The sequence below is a fragment of the Egretta garzetta genome, unplaced genomic scaffold (assembly GCF_000687185.1).
Source record: "Egretta garzetta isolate BGI_Z169 unplaced genomic scaffold, ASM68718v1 scaffold111, whole genome shotgun sequence".
In the NCBI taxonomy this organism is placed as follows: domain Eukaryota; kingdom Metazoa; phylum Chordata; class Aves; order Pelecaniformes; family Ardeidae; genus Egretta; species Egretta garzetta.
This window is the reverse complement of record NW_009258672.1, coordinates 111,666-128,669: the sequence shown is the minus strand read 5'-3', so window position 1 is coordinate 128,669 and position 17,004 is coordinate 111,666. Positions and strand designations below refer to the sequence as shown.

Here is a 17,004-nt window from a genome sequence, read left to right as displayed (position 1 = left end):
GAAATGCTGGTAAATTATCACAGTGAATTGCTGTTGCAATACAGGTTGATAATTTTAAATTCCTTCTTGCTTTTTGTTAGTATGATCAAATATTTCAGAGGCTCTTTAGACATAGTCTCTGTGTTTGAAAAGTAGACCTTATTTTTACCCTTACTAAAGGGTATCCACAGCACTGATCCATATCTCACCAATATTTGAAACTTTTTTTTCAGCTGAGCCAAAAGGAGCATTTTAATTTGTTCTAGTTTTAAAAATGTTTGCTGGAATGTAATTGCACATTGAAAAAATACCATAAACAGTTCAGTCTTTAGCTTTCTATCCAAACAGTTAAAAACTACTGGAAGTGATTTAACAGTAGGAAAGATGATATAAGATCTTGTTTGTCAAATAACACTGGATACTTGATCTCTCTCGCAATCCTAGAACTGTTGCGATTTACATCAAAACAGCAGCATAACTTCTTCGTATTACATGTTACACCCACCTGTATGTCAAAATATAAATAACATGCAGGACATCTACCTGAAGTTATACATCCATTTTTATGTAAACAGATCACATTTACTGCTTGGTCACATAACGCAAAATCTCCCTAGAAGTTTTTGGTTAAACTAATTTTCCATTGTTTTGCAGTCATCCAACTCTCTGAAGGCATCTTATGAAGACTGGCTGCTGACGTACGGCTTGAGCGTCTCTCCTTTTCACATGCGATGGCAAACAGCTCTCTTCAACCGACAGTTCTACAACTGGGGGAGATGGAAACCGAGATTTCTGTATTTATGGTATAAACTCAGGATTTTTTTTCTTCTGTCAAATACAGAGTCAACAACTTAACCACATCTGTGCCTTTCAGCCTTAAAAGTATAATGGATAGACGTGGTTATTTCACTAGGCTAATGATAAAACCAAGCTAGTGTGGTTGCCATAATTGTACTGTGCCAGTATAAGTCTTTCTTCCCTGCTAAAAAATACATAGCTGTAATATAGCATCTCAACATGCAACCTATAAAACTAGAAATCTGTAAACTACTTTTACTGATGGCTTGAACTATACGTGGTTCTTAAGAGTACAGCTATGACGTGTAATATTGCATACAGAAGCAGATCTGAAAGCAGCTTCTCATATCCTAGATCTCTCCATCACTGTACACTGAGCTCTCCCCTGATGACTATTTTTTAAAAAGTATTCAGAGACAGTTGTGTCCCTGTCGTCAGTCATTGCCCAGACATTCAGCAACTATGCTGGCTCAGAAGCACATTGCTCACCTTCTGTCTTTTATCTGCTGGCACCTTTCCCTGCTAACACTGCACAGACTGCTGGGAATGGGTAAATAAGCAGGGTGGTTAGTATGGGTGCTCCTGGACTCGTTTAGAAAATTATTACTCAGTTGCCTTCCTAGCATTACTTTATATCTGCTCTGAAAATATAAAATTAGTAAGGTTTGAATTTCTTTTAATTTCCTGTACTGCTACCCTTAGTGAGATAGTAATGAAAGAGAGGTCTGCTTCATGTTGGTTTCTCTCATATGTAATGATTTTACTGTTTCAGTTTGAAATAGTTGTATATCAATCACAATTTTTTAATGTGTTTAATTTATTACAGTGTAATGTTTCCACCAGTCTCTTTCATTAACATTACAAGTACATGTTGCTTAAAATAAATTTGCTAATTCCCAATGAGCTTCATTAAGGATGGTAAGAGAAGAATTAGACTATTGTGAAAGGGAGAAGGACTGGTAGTGCACCGAAGTGTTTTAGCTAGAAAATAAACTTTATCACATTCTTCAACTATTGGACAATAACAATAATAATGCTGAATAAAAATTCACCACTAAGTGGACTGACGTAAATTGAAATTATTTTCAACGCTGATTTTAATGAAAAAGAAATTGGTGAGAAGAACAATGTGTTTGAAGTTGGTGATTTTAATCTGGGTTTGCAGCTGTACCCTTTAGTTCTTCTTTAAAAAGATTGATTGTTCTTTAGCACTTTTTATTGTTTGTGAGGAAGATGCAAAATTTATTGAAAAAGCTTATGTAAATAAACATACATGTTACCCAGTCATTTGATCCAGGTATCTAAATATGTGATGGTGTGGTGCAACATGGTTAATTATATATTATTAGTTATGTTTTTATGTTCATAGCTGATGGAAAGTTACATGTATTGGGTAACTGAATAAAATTTAAAATGTGTAAGAACAACATAAAAATATTTGAAAATTAATCAGGATGTTGGTTTGGATGTAAAACATTTATTAAACGAGGAAAATATTACACGTCATCAGTCAATGTTACTAGTATATGTTATTATATGTTATTGTTATTAGTTTCCTTTAGGTAATATTTTTGTATTGGATTGTTGATACACGAGTGGTAGTAGCATCACATAGGTCTTGCCCTATGAGTTTGGTGTGCTAAATTGTGCTAAAGCAGATTTGCGGAGAATATGCCCTGTCTTCTTGTGGTTATTGCTAAACTATTTGCTTCTCTTTGTAGGTTCAGCATAGGAATGGTGTTTGGTATACTTGCTATGTTTGGCTCTGTTATTCTTCTCGGAAAGACGCTGATGCAGACACTGACACAGATGCTCACCGAAGCACCAAAAGCCCAGAATGATCGTATGCTGCAAGTTGTGGTAAGTGTTCTCTTCTCAGGTCTTTGTTTGAGAGTTGTGAACAGATCTTAACCAGCTTCTTAATGGGGTATGTGATGCTTAAATCCTATACAGGAATAACCTAACTCTGATACTCAACTACATAAAAATTTGCTGATTTGTTATCAGCCTTAAAAATGGGGAGTGGAAGTAGAAAGAGAGGGGAAGACAAATGAAGGCAAACATGTGGAAGAGCTAATATTAAAAATTCTCAGGAGTGAAAATTGGCTAGCAATTTTGAAAAGCCCTACAATTATCACAGTACTAAGAATACAAAAGAGAGCTAAGAATTTGCCTCCTCTTAGCTATGCAATGTAGAGGCACTGGTGGCCTCGAAGTTTGCAGAGCACATCCATAATCCACAAGAAGAGAGGAGTCCTATTTAATTTATTACAATACAAAGCATCAGTGGAAAAGGAAAGAAGAGTTTTGTGTGATAGTCGAAACAAAGATTAATTAGTGAGGAGATGGCATATTTTTTGATTGTTCAAGGACTTATGCCCTAATTTACAGTGTGAAATTGAAAGCACTGTTCCTGGCAGTATCTAGTCAAAGGGCTGATAACAATGTATTTCATTGTTTTATGGATTTCTGATGCTGGAGAATACATTGTATGGTTTTTGAAAGGAATGTATTTCACAGAATGGGAGAGAGTTCAAACGCTGTCTTTTTTATCTCTATGCAAGGCAGCAGTAGAAGAACTGACATTGGCCTTACAACAGTTTTAACCTGGAAGGATTCCTAACTACCCTTATTTCCTCAAGAGCACTATCTGGCTGGAATGTACTACGGTCATTTTACAGAAATGCAGAAAGTCTTGTGGGATTGCTCTACCTTCTGCTGCATGGCTTAGAGCAAGGGTGCCCAAGCATTCTACTGTATTTAAGTACTCAGTCCAGTGAACAGAAGTTGAGAATTGTGTGCTGCCATGATAGGCCTTCCTGTAAGTGCTAGACAGCTGACTGTGTGCAGCTAGACTTAACTGCATGAGTGCAGGAAGCCCGATCATGAGCGTGTGCCATAAACTCAGTGCCTTTGGGATGGTGTGGGTCTGTTTCACACATGCAGGGTGAATATAACAAATGCAGTGTGTGTTGGCAAAAGCAGGCAATGAGAACCTGGGAGAGAACTGCTGGTACTGCCACTGCAGTCACCCAGTTCACAGCCTCCTCCTGAATCATCTCCAGAAGCAGACAGGAGTGGGCAGTCTGTGCGTCCAGTAGAGCACAAGTTGAACAGGGGACAGAAAACTTAATTTACATGCCAACAGGGTCTATCCTAAGCATGTATGTCTGTTGCATTCTGGAGTAAGAAAAGCCTCCCTTACCATCTTCATTTTCTGAGATTTTGATACGGATCTATCCACTTCTGTGACAGCAGAGTAAAGTGGTCGTTTGCCATACATTGCACTTTCGAGAAAATAACACAGAGGCAACCGAAGTAAAGACGAGCTTTTGGAATTAATCTGGTGTGAATTTGAACTATGAAAACAGAAATCTAGGATAATGTTCACAATTTCAATGTGGAACTGATTCCTCAGCGACTGCCTACTGGCAATATCACTGCATTCAAATGAAGGACAGATTGGCACTGAAAAAGATGTAGTGCATAGGGATAATGTAATGTCAGGTATGGGGATAAGGGTACTTCTAAGTTGACTTGTGGTTCTCTTTCTTACCTACGTCGTTTTTTCATTTCTGAATGGTCACAGTTGTATAACTGCCTTTAAAGAGTTTCAGTATTCTTTTGAGGGGAATGTGCTAGTCTAAGTTGACACAAAAAGGTGACCCACGTGTGGTTGCAAAAGGGTGAAGAACAAGTCAGGAGGACCTGCTCCTTATTTAAATTAGTTATTTGTATTTGACTGTGTGGAGGACAGAGAGTTAGTTTTTTACAAAACCCTAACTTTTTCTTTTTTAACTCAACTTTATCGTGTGGCATAAAACTGTTTCACCTTTAGCCTTTGGCTATGGAGAGGGGGAGATGCAGTTCTGCTTATGTTTTATTGATTAAGGTTTTTGTACCCTTCCTCTTTTGTTCAATAACGTTTTATTTATAATACCTATGTAGGTAACCAGGCTGTTTTTCTTTAGGTGCTCCCTCTTGTGTTGGTTGCCTGTTGACAAAAGTGGGAAAGACGCAGATCAGTCACTAGCACAGGAACTCCTTTTGCTAAAGGCATTTCCAGAAGACAATAAAATATAAGGTGGCAATGCTTATTAACAAAATACTGCTCTTGATTTAAGAACCCTTCATGAGAGTTAACTTCCTTTTTAGGTGAATCTTAAACTAGTTTTTTTGACATGAAGTTTGAAAGCATCCAGTGCTGTGTTCTAACATGCTATAGTTATGGTGGTATTAAGATGGCAACTCTTGCTATTGCTGTCTGTCCTCCCATGTGCCCAGAGCAGAGGGCCACTGGCAACGCCAGTTTACTGATGCATTGGTGCCACCAGCTGATGCTGTAATACAAGCAGTGGATGCTTAATGAATGAAGAGCAGCGGTCTTCATACAGTGAGGTACGATAGTTGTGCCAGTTGAGATAAATATCTTGGTCATGATCACAGTCTGGATGGAATTTGTGAAATGATTTGCTTTAACATTAATGAAAACAGTCTTTTGAAGGATTTCTTTTAGCTAGATTGTCTCACCAACCTATTGTAGAGTTCTGCCACATAGGTAGGTGAATGCATATAATTGAGGAATGTGCAGGACTGAATGTAGGTAGGATTAAACAGCATCCGTTCAGTTGGATCTGCAGCCTTTTGTGTCCCACAAGGGTAGTTTTTAGAGAGTCCTATAGACAGGCCAGGAATTTTTGCCCATAGCATGTCTTTTCTGCCACTGGATTGCAATTCAAGTTGTGTTTGCATCAGCTGTTAGTGACTGTGCTGGAGTGCACCCTGCCTCAAGCCGGGAGAGCTGTGGAGCAGACAGGAGAACTGTCCCAGAGCAAGTAGCAGAAGCGGCCTTATTATCCCACTGCAGCACGGCCACTGAGCAGGGACGGGAGCCAAGCAGGGGGAAAGTCCATCAGGAGGAAAGAGGGGATGTTGCCTCATTCTCTGACTCATGACTGCTTTGAAGCCCATCTGGAAGGAGTCTAGTGCAATGAAGGACTTGGGGACTGGTGGGAATCCACAGCAACAGAAGAAATGTGAGGGGCCTGCATATTATGTCTTACGTCAATTAAAATAGTATACTCGTATACTCATTTCAGGTGCTTTTATTTAAAGGTTAAATTGCCATATGTACCATATGTAGACTGCTGAAACTTGAAAAATAGGCAAAAGTTACCCTTTTTTTGACCTTGTAAATTTGAGATAGTCTTGTGATTTGGGTAGGGGGAGAGAAGGGAGAATGACAGTCCCAGTTGTAGGCTCATTTTTTGAACTTTTAGGAGTCATGGTGTTTTAAGTGCCATATAATAATCTCTATCACTACATGACTGGCTGCAGGAAATTGTAAACTAATGCTCATAGTTGCCAGGCCTGTCTCATTTGAGTGGAAGTCTATGTACATTTTTATAAACTTCTCAAGCTTAATATAGAGTAGGACACATTTGGTCAGGGCTGTGGGGAGCAAGTAGGGCAGGGAGAAGGCTTTTGTGCTTGGAGAGCTTTTGAACCTTCAACAAAATAATGTGTATTTAATATATTTTAAAATACATTGAATAGATTGGGAGAAGAGGTACAAACTGATAGTGTTCCCTGAGAATGGCCCCTGTTTTGTTGTGGGTCTGCAGAAGCTGAGTGAGAGCAGCAAGTTTAGGGGCAGAATGATTTGTCTTTGTGCTTCTTGGTTTCCTCATGTGTTTTATTTTGTTGTCATGCCCACACCAACAGGTGCCTGGTGTAAATTTGCCTGTCAGCCAGCTGACCTATTTCTTCTCTGCAATCCTCATCAGCGGTGTGATACATGAAGTCGGCCATGGGGTGGCAGCTATTCGGTAATACAAATTATTTTTCTCTTACTATGTGCCAACAAAGCCACAGCAAATTCCAGAGCATTTACTTACAGGTGAATGTTGTTAGCTCTTCTTCAGTTTATCTGGAGAGTCTGTTTATTCTGTATTTCATAGCTTCCTTAGGTTTTAAGTTTGGAAGGGTGTACAATTAATGTTAGAGTTTTAATATAGTGTCTGTTCTACAGATCACGAGAAAGGACTTCTGCTTTGCAAATGCACAATGCTGCATCAGGTTTAAAATAATACTTCTTTTAAGTGCTCCTGTTTTTCCCACAGCAATTGAATTTCTGCAGCTGTGGCACTTGAAGAGGACCCACGTGCTATTGCACAATGGTACTTTAAAATAGATTTTAAATTGATTTGTTTAAACATAGGTTGTGAAGTACCATACCAACAGGCTGAAGCAGTAACTTAGTCAAATGTGATTTGCCCCTGTTAATCTCAGTGATGTGTTAATTTTGATCAAAGATGATATTTTTAATGTCACTTAACTATGATGATTACTTCACAAGAAAGTTATTTGATATGGTTAGCCATTACTGTTAAATGACACTCTATCATAAGAGGGTTTAAATGGTGGTTACTGGGACTGATAGTCAGGTGTACTCCACATTTCTCTTGGACACCATCATTATCTTTCCCATGAGCCTGAAGCCATAAGTTGTTCCTCCAGTTTTCTTGAGTGTAGGGATTCATGACTGTATCTTAACTCATTACTACCTTTTTTATAACCCAAAAAGTTCTCAGTTAAAGGGGTTTGGGACCCTCTGTGTTTCATATGCTCTGTTTGTCTTTCGGCTTTTTTCCCCTAATATTCACAGGGATTTTTCTGTGGAGGATGAAGCTGTTGCTCGTCCCACCATAGCAAGAAGCAACAAAATTTTCTTTCTCTTCCAGTGCCTTCACATGCTGCTGGCTGACTGCAGAGAAGCCAGGAGTAACTAGAGAGCTCTTTTTAACGAGAGTGAATAATTCTTATACCTTAGTGGTGTGAGATCTTCATTCAAGATCTGGAGCAAAGGCTCTGAATATTCAAGTTTGGGTTATGTTTTTGCCAAAAAATTTATTTCCCAGCTTTTTCCAGGGGAAAAATTAGTTTGTCCAATGTACATTGCTGTTGCTGCTGCTGTTTTCTGCTTTGCTTGACTGGTTTGGGGTTTTTTTTTGTTTTGTTTTGTTTTGTTTTTTTCTCTCTTCTCCTAGCACAGGTTGGGTCTGTAGTGCTGTTAGGATGAATGCTCAGGGGTTTAGGCTTTACTAAGTAGCTGTGCTGTGGGAAAATGTTATTATTCTGGCAAATCACTTCAACTTCCTGAAATCTAATAAACCTTTGCCAACTTCAGTTCAAGTCAGTATTGGCTGTGAACTACAAGACCTTAAAATATTTGAGCTTAGTCAAGTCTTGTGCCAAAAAAGCCTTTTTCTTTTTCCTTTTGCACCTCCTACCAAATCATGAAATCATGTATAGGCATTAGTCTGCCTACTACTAATTGGTAGCATGGGTAGGTCTGATGAGCTAACTCCAGGGAATTAATGTATTACTTCATTCTGATTAATTTTGAATAAATCTGTGTCTTGTTTTATTGTATATGCACAATAAATAAATAACTGTGAATAAATAAAATGCTATGCCCGGTGTACTGTCTCAGAAGATACGGGATTAGCTGATCCATGCCTGGTTTGTCTTGGAACATGATTGTCTTGGAATAATAATTGGAATTTAATTGTTTTGGAACATGATCATCATGCCTCTATTAGTCCCTTACAAAATATATAGCTTCATAAAACCTTTCCATAGTTATTCCAAAAAGTGCCATTTAAAAGCAATTGTAAAACCTCTGAAAAATATTTATGTATATGTTTATATATTATTTGATGACAGTGTCAGTTACTAGTAGCATTTGTCCTTTTAACCTCTTGACTTGTTTTCATTCTTTCAGATGACATTTCCCTCATTTATGTTAGTTTACAATTTACTCTAAACTTCATTTAGGAGAAACAGAGAAATGATAAATTCCAGAAATCTGTAAGTGTTTCTTTAAAAGGAAAGCGATTGCTTCTTCCAGATAATTTTTCATAGATTAGTTTGAAACTGCATTCTACAGGCTGCCATTTTTTTACTTGAAAGAAAAAATCCCCCAAACATTAAAATATATGTGAACTTGAAAGTATTTTTTTTAAATTTTATGTGTTACTGTTACCAGGAGACATAAAATAAGTTGAACTTATCCTTTATTTTTTACCAGACTCACAAATGTGTGCTGCTTAAAAGTGACAACTACTGCAGAAAACACCCTCTGGTTTAATTATCTTTCAATTACTCGTATTATGAAAAATAAATTAGGTTTATAATTAAAATTTTAGTTATTCTAGTTGTCAAAAATATGCGTGCTATGTAGAATCTGTTTTTCATTTGTTTGTTTGCAGTAACACCGCTTCATTTTTCTTTGCTTCTTTCTAAGAGAGCAAGTACGATTTAATGGATTTGGGATTTTTATCTTCATTGTCTATCCTGGAGCATTTGTTGACCTCTTCACAACCCACTTGCAACTGATATCGCCAGTCCAGCAATTAAGGATATTTTGTGCAGGTAATAGTTTCTGCTTTTTTTATGAAATCTTTGCTTAGCACTGTTACTTATTCTACAGGCATCATTTGTGAATACTTGATGTAGGATTGAAGGTTTAACATGAAGAAGTACAAAAGCTTCTCTTTACCTAAAGGTGATCCTTCTGTTCTGAACCTAAACTGTGATTTCAGAAAATCATTTGATCGTTACTGCCCATATTGTGTTCTTTTCTGGAGCAGTCGTGTCAGTTTCTAGGAGCTTAAATGAGCACCAGTTTCCTATCATGAAACATGTTATTATATCCTAGATCTCATTCAGAATAGTTGTGCATAAGAAATTCCAGTTGCATGGTTGGGGAAAAAATGTGGTTTCTGACCTTCCTCTTTCATTAGAAAAACCTCTTACGCCAGCTCAGGTGCAGAAGTTCCTTTCTCAGTTTTGTTTTGGTTTGGTTTTTTTGTCTGGTGGGTGTTGGTTTTTTTGCATTGTATGGCCTAAGTAGGAAAACCTTGGAGCACACAAGCTGGAAAATGCTCAGCCAGAAGACTGGTGGTATGAGAACATGACTTGCTGTCACAGGTGAACACCCTTGAGCAATTCCATATAATTTTCTGCAATAGGAGCAATCTATTATGTGATTTTTCAATAGTATTGTGAGTGATTTTCAGTGATGTGTGAGTTATGTTATTATACAGGTCACTGTGTTTCAATGTTGCCACCAGGAAGAAATAAAGGCTAAAACACAAACATCCAAAGAGAATGACAGCTTATGGCTCCAAATAACCTCCAAATGTTTTTGATTTGGTGTTTCTTGAAGTCTCTTGCTACTGGGAATTAAAGCCCTGTTGCTGTGGAAAGTTAGACTGAGAGGGTGTTATGCTGCCTGAACCACTTGTAGTATTGATTTCCAGAGACAAAGGTGGTTCCCAAACTACTGAAAAAAAGATAGAAAAGTTAGCGTCTTGGTTTAGTTTTTGATACTGATGGTTTTCTGTTGCAGGGGACAGTAGGATAGCAGCCAGCCTGTTGTAATGTTTAGATACTAACATTGCTTCTTGAATATTGTAAGTCAAACATTATATAGAGGGGTTTAGGCTGGGCATACAGAAGCCTTTAGCAAAGCATATTTTCAAGCTTTCATAAATCAAGTAAATTATGATAGAAGTTAGGGAAGTAAAGATATCTATATTCCAAATACTCTAATGAACCAAAATCTTTCACTGCAATAGGCTAACTTTTTATGAAGCCCTGTTTCTGAAATTAATTAATTTCCATTTCCAGCTACTGAGAATAGAACTGAAAGAAGACATACTGATTTTCAAAATGGGTTGCTTACAGACATTCCTGAGAATTCATCTGGAAAAATAAGATTATAAGCTGTAATAGAAAATGTTTGCTTGCATGTTTTTGATGACAAGCAAACACCCATAATAATTTTTCAGGTTTCTTCGGAAACCTGAAATAGGGGAATACAAGATAAGAAAAAGCATGCTGCAAGACTGGTTAGCGTCAATGGCTTATTATCTGTTAGGTATAACAAATACATGCATTTTTTTACAGCTAATGATAGGTATGTTTCAGAACTAGGATGTTTGAAAGGGATAAAGTGTGATTTTCAGTAGACTTGACTCAGTTTTTCTTAACTGTCAGAGCAGTTGAATGAACCTATTCTCAGTGTTCTGAGTTTACAGCAACATCCTTTCAGATTTTTGTATGGCAGCTAAGTGATAGAGCTGGAGTAGAGAATGACACCGAATATTCCTTTTGTAGTCCACCTGTACTCTGGAGATTAAAGAGTATATTTGTTGTACAGCAGATGGCATCATGAGTTCAAGAATAGTGAACGAGTGCTCTTGTAAGACTTGTGATATTTTTAGCATTAATTCCATGTCTAATAGATGAAAAGTGCTTCTGTGCAGCACTTTCTTATAATTAGCTCCAATATTTGTATTATTTTTTGAGATCCTTTTTAATATGTTTGGTCTTGTCTTTAACAGAAAAAGGAGTTAAATGTTTTTAAAACATTTAAAACATTTAAATGTTTTAAAACATTTAAAACATTTTAAGGTGTTTTAAGGGTTATGTGAAGTGTCCCTTTTTAAGTATAAGGAATTGGGTATCCAAGAACGGGGCTGTTCATTTAGCAAAATGAAATTGCTGCTATACTCAGCAGTGTGCTTCTACAGGTATTCTCACTTTGAGCCTGTTTATTTTTCTGTGAATCACCTGGGATGAATTTGAGGACTTTTCTGCTGTTTCCCACACAGCAAACTGTGTAGATTATGGTATTAAGGCCCATGTTTTCCTAGCTGTTTGAAAGTATTACTTGTCACCCTCTAGCAGTTCCGCCACCTCATTTTTTGTTAAGTTTTTTTTCCAGTTTACTTTCTTTGGTGGCCACACTGTTACAAAGGAATTTTGTTTCTGTCTTAGATTGTTATTCTTAAGCTGTTAAGCTGAAAAAATTAAGATATTTTTAAGATAAAAAGGTTAAAACAATAAAGTTAAAATATTTGTTTAATACTTTTGGTTTTGTTGCACTTTTGTGCATGTGTGCACACATATATATATGCGTGTGAGAGAAAGACAACTGAATGCTGAAACATTTTATCTGTCTGATTGCTTGTCAATGAGATATGATTAATAACTATAGAAAGAGAAATCACTTTAAGAAGCATCTACTAGTGGAAATGGCAACAAACCCTTGGTTAAAGTACTCCAAAAATGTCTCTCATTTCTGCAGCATTAGGAACATAAAAGAAGACCAAGTAACATGTAGAGATAGCCAGGGGAAATAAGTCTGCCGTATGTTATGATTACTGTGTAATATACAGTGCAAGAAAGATAGATTTAATATGTTTTTAAACATACTTCAGTTGCTGTCCTGTAACTGCACTGTAAATATGGAACTGAATCAAACCCCTCTGAGCAAGATGAAGCACTGTAACAAGGAAATCAGGAGTCTTCAACATTGAAAGTTTTCTTGCATTGGTCATACAAAATGTTTGTCCAAGACCACCAATTAAATGAGAAAATTTGTATGGTACTGGATGTTGAAGGAAGCCAAGTGTGTCTTATGGTAGTAGTTCATTTCTTCCTATGGAGAACAGCATACTATAAAGACTGCAGTCGCAAATATGTTGCCCAGAATAATGTGTCAGAAAATGCTGATTGCACAACTTAGTTTCTTCATGTGGTTTTAGGTCCAGATTTTCTTGTAAAGGAAGCCTTTTTTCAAATAATTTTCTACACTTGTTTGGCACATATACATGTAATTATATTCATTGATACAGTGGAGATAAATACTGAAATAAATTCTTAAATTCAGCAGTCTGTTGCGGTAGAAGGTAACGTAATACATTTCATTCCACTAGTTTACTAGTTTTTTAATATTTATGATTGATGAAAACTCTCTACGTAGAAACTGTAGTTTAATAATTGATTCAGAAGCCCAGTGTTTTTCTTTTGGATACTCTGCCCAATACATTCTTAGAAAAGTAGTGTTAGGTGATGAAATATCAATACGGTAGAATGACACCTTCAGAATGGACTTACCACTTTTCTGATAGTATAATTGTCAGGGGTTCAGAGGCTTCTCTAAATCTCCTCTACAAAGTGACAGCATAGAAACTTAAGTCTGTGAAGTAATATACGTATTCTTCTTTCATGACATGTTCACAAATTAACTTTTCATCCATTCTTACAGTAATTATTCCAGGAAAGTAAATTAGAAGGTAACTAACCATTTCAAAACCACCTTTTGTTACTAGTGTTTGTTTAGAAATGTGATTTTTTTTTCCTTCTTTTTAGGAGTGTGGCATAATTTTGTTCTCGGTGTTGCAAGTTTCCTGGTTTTATTTCTGCTGCCAGCCATTCTTTTCCCTTTCTATTACACGGGTGTTGGGGCACTTGTCACTGAGGTCGCAGAGGTAAGAAAAGATCTTCACTGTTTTCATATTATATACTTTGTGACCTGAAATGTACCAGTGTCTCTTATTATCACAGTCAAATTTGGTCAGTGCAGCACCCTGCAGAATCTATTACGTTGCACTTTTTGTCTGCTTAAAGTTTCCTTCTCAGTCTCATGTTTTTTAGTATTAGTAAATGAAGGAACATGGCATGAATAATTATAGGCTATTCAGCATATTATAAAACTGTTTAGACATTTGAGATGAGTTTGCAGGTATATTTCTGGTGTTTTATTTAACTTTAAGCTCTTTTCAATATTGGCACCAAGTAAATCTACTGGAAACTGCATTATCACTCTAGTTATTGCTGTCTGTTTTTAATGTTAAAGATTATTTTGAGCTGATTTCCCTGATTATTTGGTCAGCTGGAAGCAAAGTAGAGATAGACTGCTGGGTTTCTGGAAAGGACTGATTTTTTCCTGACTTTATCAAATACAGGACAGTTGAACAGCAGAGCTGAAAGGGTTCAGTCTTTCTTGGATCTAAAAGTGATCTGATATAACTCAGGAGGAGAGTGACATTTATAATGCTTTATATCTTCAAAAGTATAGGTACACCCTGCTTTGTTGAAAGATTCAGGGTACTAATTTAAGCTTCCTGAATTTAAAATAGTAGGAAAATGCACAACATGTTAACTTCTATGAAAATAATTGCTCAAATTTGAAGAGGTCCCCTGGAATACTCGGAGACTTGCCCTTTTCTTTGCAATAAATAAGTTACTCTTTGTACAGGATGCATTTTTTTTAATGCTCTATCATAAGTTGAAATAATCAATTCTAGTGGAGCCTGGGATTTTCTGTTTCTCTGGAAGTGGCATCTTAACCTAAAGATTTCATGTCAATTCAGCAGAACTGTAAACCAATCCTTGTAGTTTTAAATATAACAACATGACTGACTTCACTGTTTCTTCTCAGGATTCTCCTGCCAATGGACCAAGAGGTCTTTTTGTGGGAGACCTTGTCACTAACCTACAAGACTGCCCAGTTTATAATGTAGAAGACTGGAATTCCTGTCTGGGAGACATTTCAGAGAAGTCACAGGTTGGCTACTGTGTAAGTGCAGCCACCCTACAGCAACTAAGCTTTCCAGCTAGAGGTATGTCTTTAGGTGCTCTCTTCATTATTTTATATTGTAATTTTATCATGTCTTAAGACTATTTTTGATTTAGGATTTGTTGGTGGGTACAGATTTCTTGTAAGTCGAGTCTGCTATCCAGTCTTAAGCAGTGACCAATATGCCATTCATTTTTGTGAAACCTGAAAGTGAGGAAGAGGTTGGTAGAAAAATTTCTCTGGTCTTCCAGTCATCCTATACAAATATCCTGTGTGATCTGAATAATGCAATTTGCCTCTTCAGGATATTGCATAACTTGGTTATTAGCAGTAATACAATTATCTCCTCTATTTTTAGTTCAGTTACATGGATCAACTCAGTGATCTTTTGCAGATGTAAATTCCACACATTACCTTACTGCTTTGATCACCATAATGTTACAAATTGTGTGGTTTAACCCATTGATGTGCTTTATTATGGCCACTTCTTCTGATGTGTCTCACTATAAGGGTTTTATGTTTCATTTGCTTCTTCAACCTCACAATGTCATTGCCCATAAACCCAGTTTTGCCTGGATTGCACATATTGCTTCTAGAAGTCAGTCTATTTCCTTCTGTTTTCATTTATACATTATAGTACTTGTTGCTGTAACAGCTTACCCTTGAGAAACAAAAAAATGTGAACTGAACTAAACTAGAACAATAAACAAAAATTAAGTAGAACAAAAAAGAACAGTCAATTTAAATTGGCTGAATGTCTTGTGTCTGTTGCTGAGGCAAGCAGCTCCGGAGCGCTCTAGCCTGGTGCACAGGGGGGTGTCCTGAACCGGGGGAGCCTCAGGGAGAGCCACGACGATTGTGATGATAAGGTTGAGTGCTTATGGGTAAGGATGAGGGACAAGGCCAACGAGGCAGATATCATGATGGGAGTCTGTTATAGACTACCCAACCAGGATGAAGAGGCAGAAGAAATACTCTGTGAGCAGCTGCGAGAACTCTTACAATTGGTAGCCCTTGTTCGTGTGGGGGACTTCAACTTACCAGATGTCTGCTGGAAATACAACACAGCAGAGAGGAAACAGCCTAGGAGGTTCCTGGAGTGTGGAAGATAATTTCCTGACACAGCTGGAGAGTGACCAACTAGGGAAGGCACCCTGCTAGACCTGTTGTTTGCAAACAGAGGACTTGCGGGTGATGTGGTGTTTGGAGGCCGTCTGGGGCGTAGCAATCATGAAATTACAGAGTTTTCAATTCTTGGAGAAGTAAGGAGGGGGGTCAGCAGAACTGCCACCTTGGACTTCCAGAGGGCAGACTTTGGTCTCTTTAGAAGCATGGTTGACAGAGTCCCTTGGGAGGCAGTACTGAAGGGCAAAGGAGTCTAGCAAGGCTGGACATTCTTTAAGAAGGCAATCTTAAAGGCACAAGAGCAGGCCGTCCCCATGTGTTGAAAGACAAGCTAGCAGCAAAGAAGACTGACCTGGCTTAACAGGGGACCTTTGGCTGGAACTCAGGAAAAAAAGGAGAATTTATGACCTTTGGAAGAAGGGGCAGGCAACTCAGGAGGACTACAAAGATGATGTGAGGTTATGCAGGGAGAAAATTAGATGGGCCAAAGCCCAACTAGAACTTAATTTGGCTACTCCTGTAAAAGGTAATAAAAAATGTTTCTATAAATACATTAGGAACAGAAGGAGGGCTAAGGAGAATCTCCATCCTTTATTGGATGCAGGGGGAAACATAGTGACAAAGGATGAGGAAAAAGCTGAGGTACTTAATGCCTTCTTTGATTCAATCTTTAATAATAAGACCAGTTGTTCTCCAGGTACCCAGTCCCCTAAGCTGGAAGACAGGGACAGGGAGCAGAATGAAGCTCTCAAAATCCAAGGGGAAATGATTAGTGACCTGCTACACCATTTAGACACACAACAAGTCTAAGGGGCTAAATGGGATCCACCCAAGGGTACTGAGGGAGCTGGTGGAAGTGCTCACCAAGCCCCTTGCCATCATTTATCAGCAGTCCTGGCTAACTGGGGAGGTCCCAGTTGACTGGAGCTTGGCAAATGTGATGCCCATCTACAAGAAGGACTGGAAAAATGATCCAGGGAACTACAGGCCTGTCAGTCTGACCTTGGTGCTGAGGAAAGTCATGGAGAAGATCATCTTAAATGCCATCACACAGCACGTCCTGGACAACCAGGTGATCAGGCCCAGTCAGCGTGGGTTTATGAAAGGCAGGTCCTGCTTGACTAACCTGATCTTCCATGACAAGGTGACCTGCTTAGTGGATAGGCAAAAGGCTGTGGATGTTGTCTATCTAGACTTTAGTAAAGCCTTTGACGCTCTTTCCAACAGCATTCTCCAGGAGAAACTGGATGCTCATGGATTGGATGGACATACTCTTTGCTGGTAAAAAACTGGATGGATGGCCAGGCCCAAAGGGTGGTGGTGAATGGAGTTAGATCTCAAGTGGTGATGGAGGCCGGTCACAAGTGGTGTTCCCCAGGGCTCAGTACTGGGGCCAGTTCTGTTTAATATCTTTATCAATGGTCTGGATGAGGGGATTGAGTGCACCCTCAGTAAGTTTACAGATGACACCAAGTTGGGTGGGAGTGTTGATCTGCTTGAGGGTATGAAGGCTCTGCAGAGGGACCTGAACAGGCTGGATTGATGGGCCAACGCCAACTGTATGAAGTTCAAGGCCAAATGCCGGGTCCTGCACTTGGGTCACAAAACCCCATGCAATGCTACACGCTTGGGGAAGAGTGGCTGGGAAGGGGCTCAGGGGGAAAAAG

At 38.2% G+C, this 17,004-nt stretch overlaps 1 protein-coding gene across 6 annotated transcripts in view; it reads left to right on the top strand.

The window, feature by feature from the left end:
• Window positions 1-545: 545 nt before the first annotated feature.
• The window catches only part of MBTPS2 (membrane bound transcription factor peptidase, site 2), a 32,355-nt gene continuing 15,896 nt past the window's right edge, over window positions 546-17,004 (top strand). For 2 of the 6 annotated variants that reach the window (XR_004841176.1, XM_035888563.1), the window contains exons 1-7: window positions 546-782; window positions 2,499-2,637; window positions 6,502-6,605; window positions 9,086-9,213; window positions 13,003-13,121; window positions 14,075-14,255; window positions 16,565-16,618. Coding sequence is in view for 5 of the 6 variants with exons in the window: in XM_035888563.1 (XP_035744456.1) it covers window positions 706-782; window positions 2,499-2,637; window positions 6,502-6,605; window positions 9,086-9,213; window positions 13,003-13,121; window positions 14,075-14,255; window positions 16,565-16,618 (802 nt within the window). In the remaining variant the exon portion in view is untranslated. Of the gene's footprint in view, window positions 783-2,498; window positions 2,638-6,501; window positions 6,606-8,563; window positions 8,650-9,085; window positions 9,214-13,002; window positions 13,122-14,074; window positions 14,256-16,564; window positions 16,619-17,004 lie in introns of those variants that run through there. The other 4 variants (XM_035888562.1, XM_035888564.1, XM_009648793.2 and 1 more) reach the window with 4 other exon arrangements.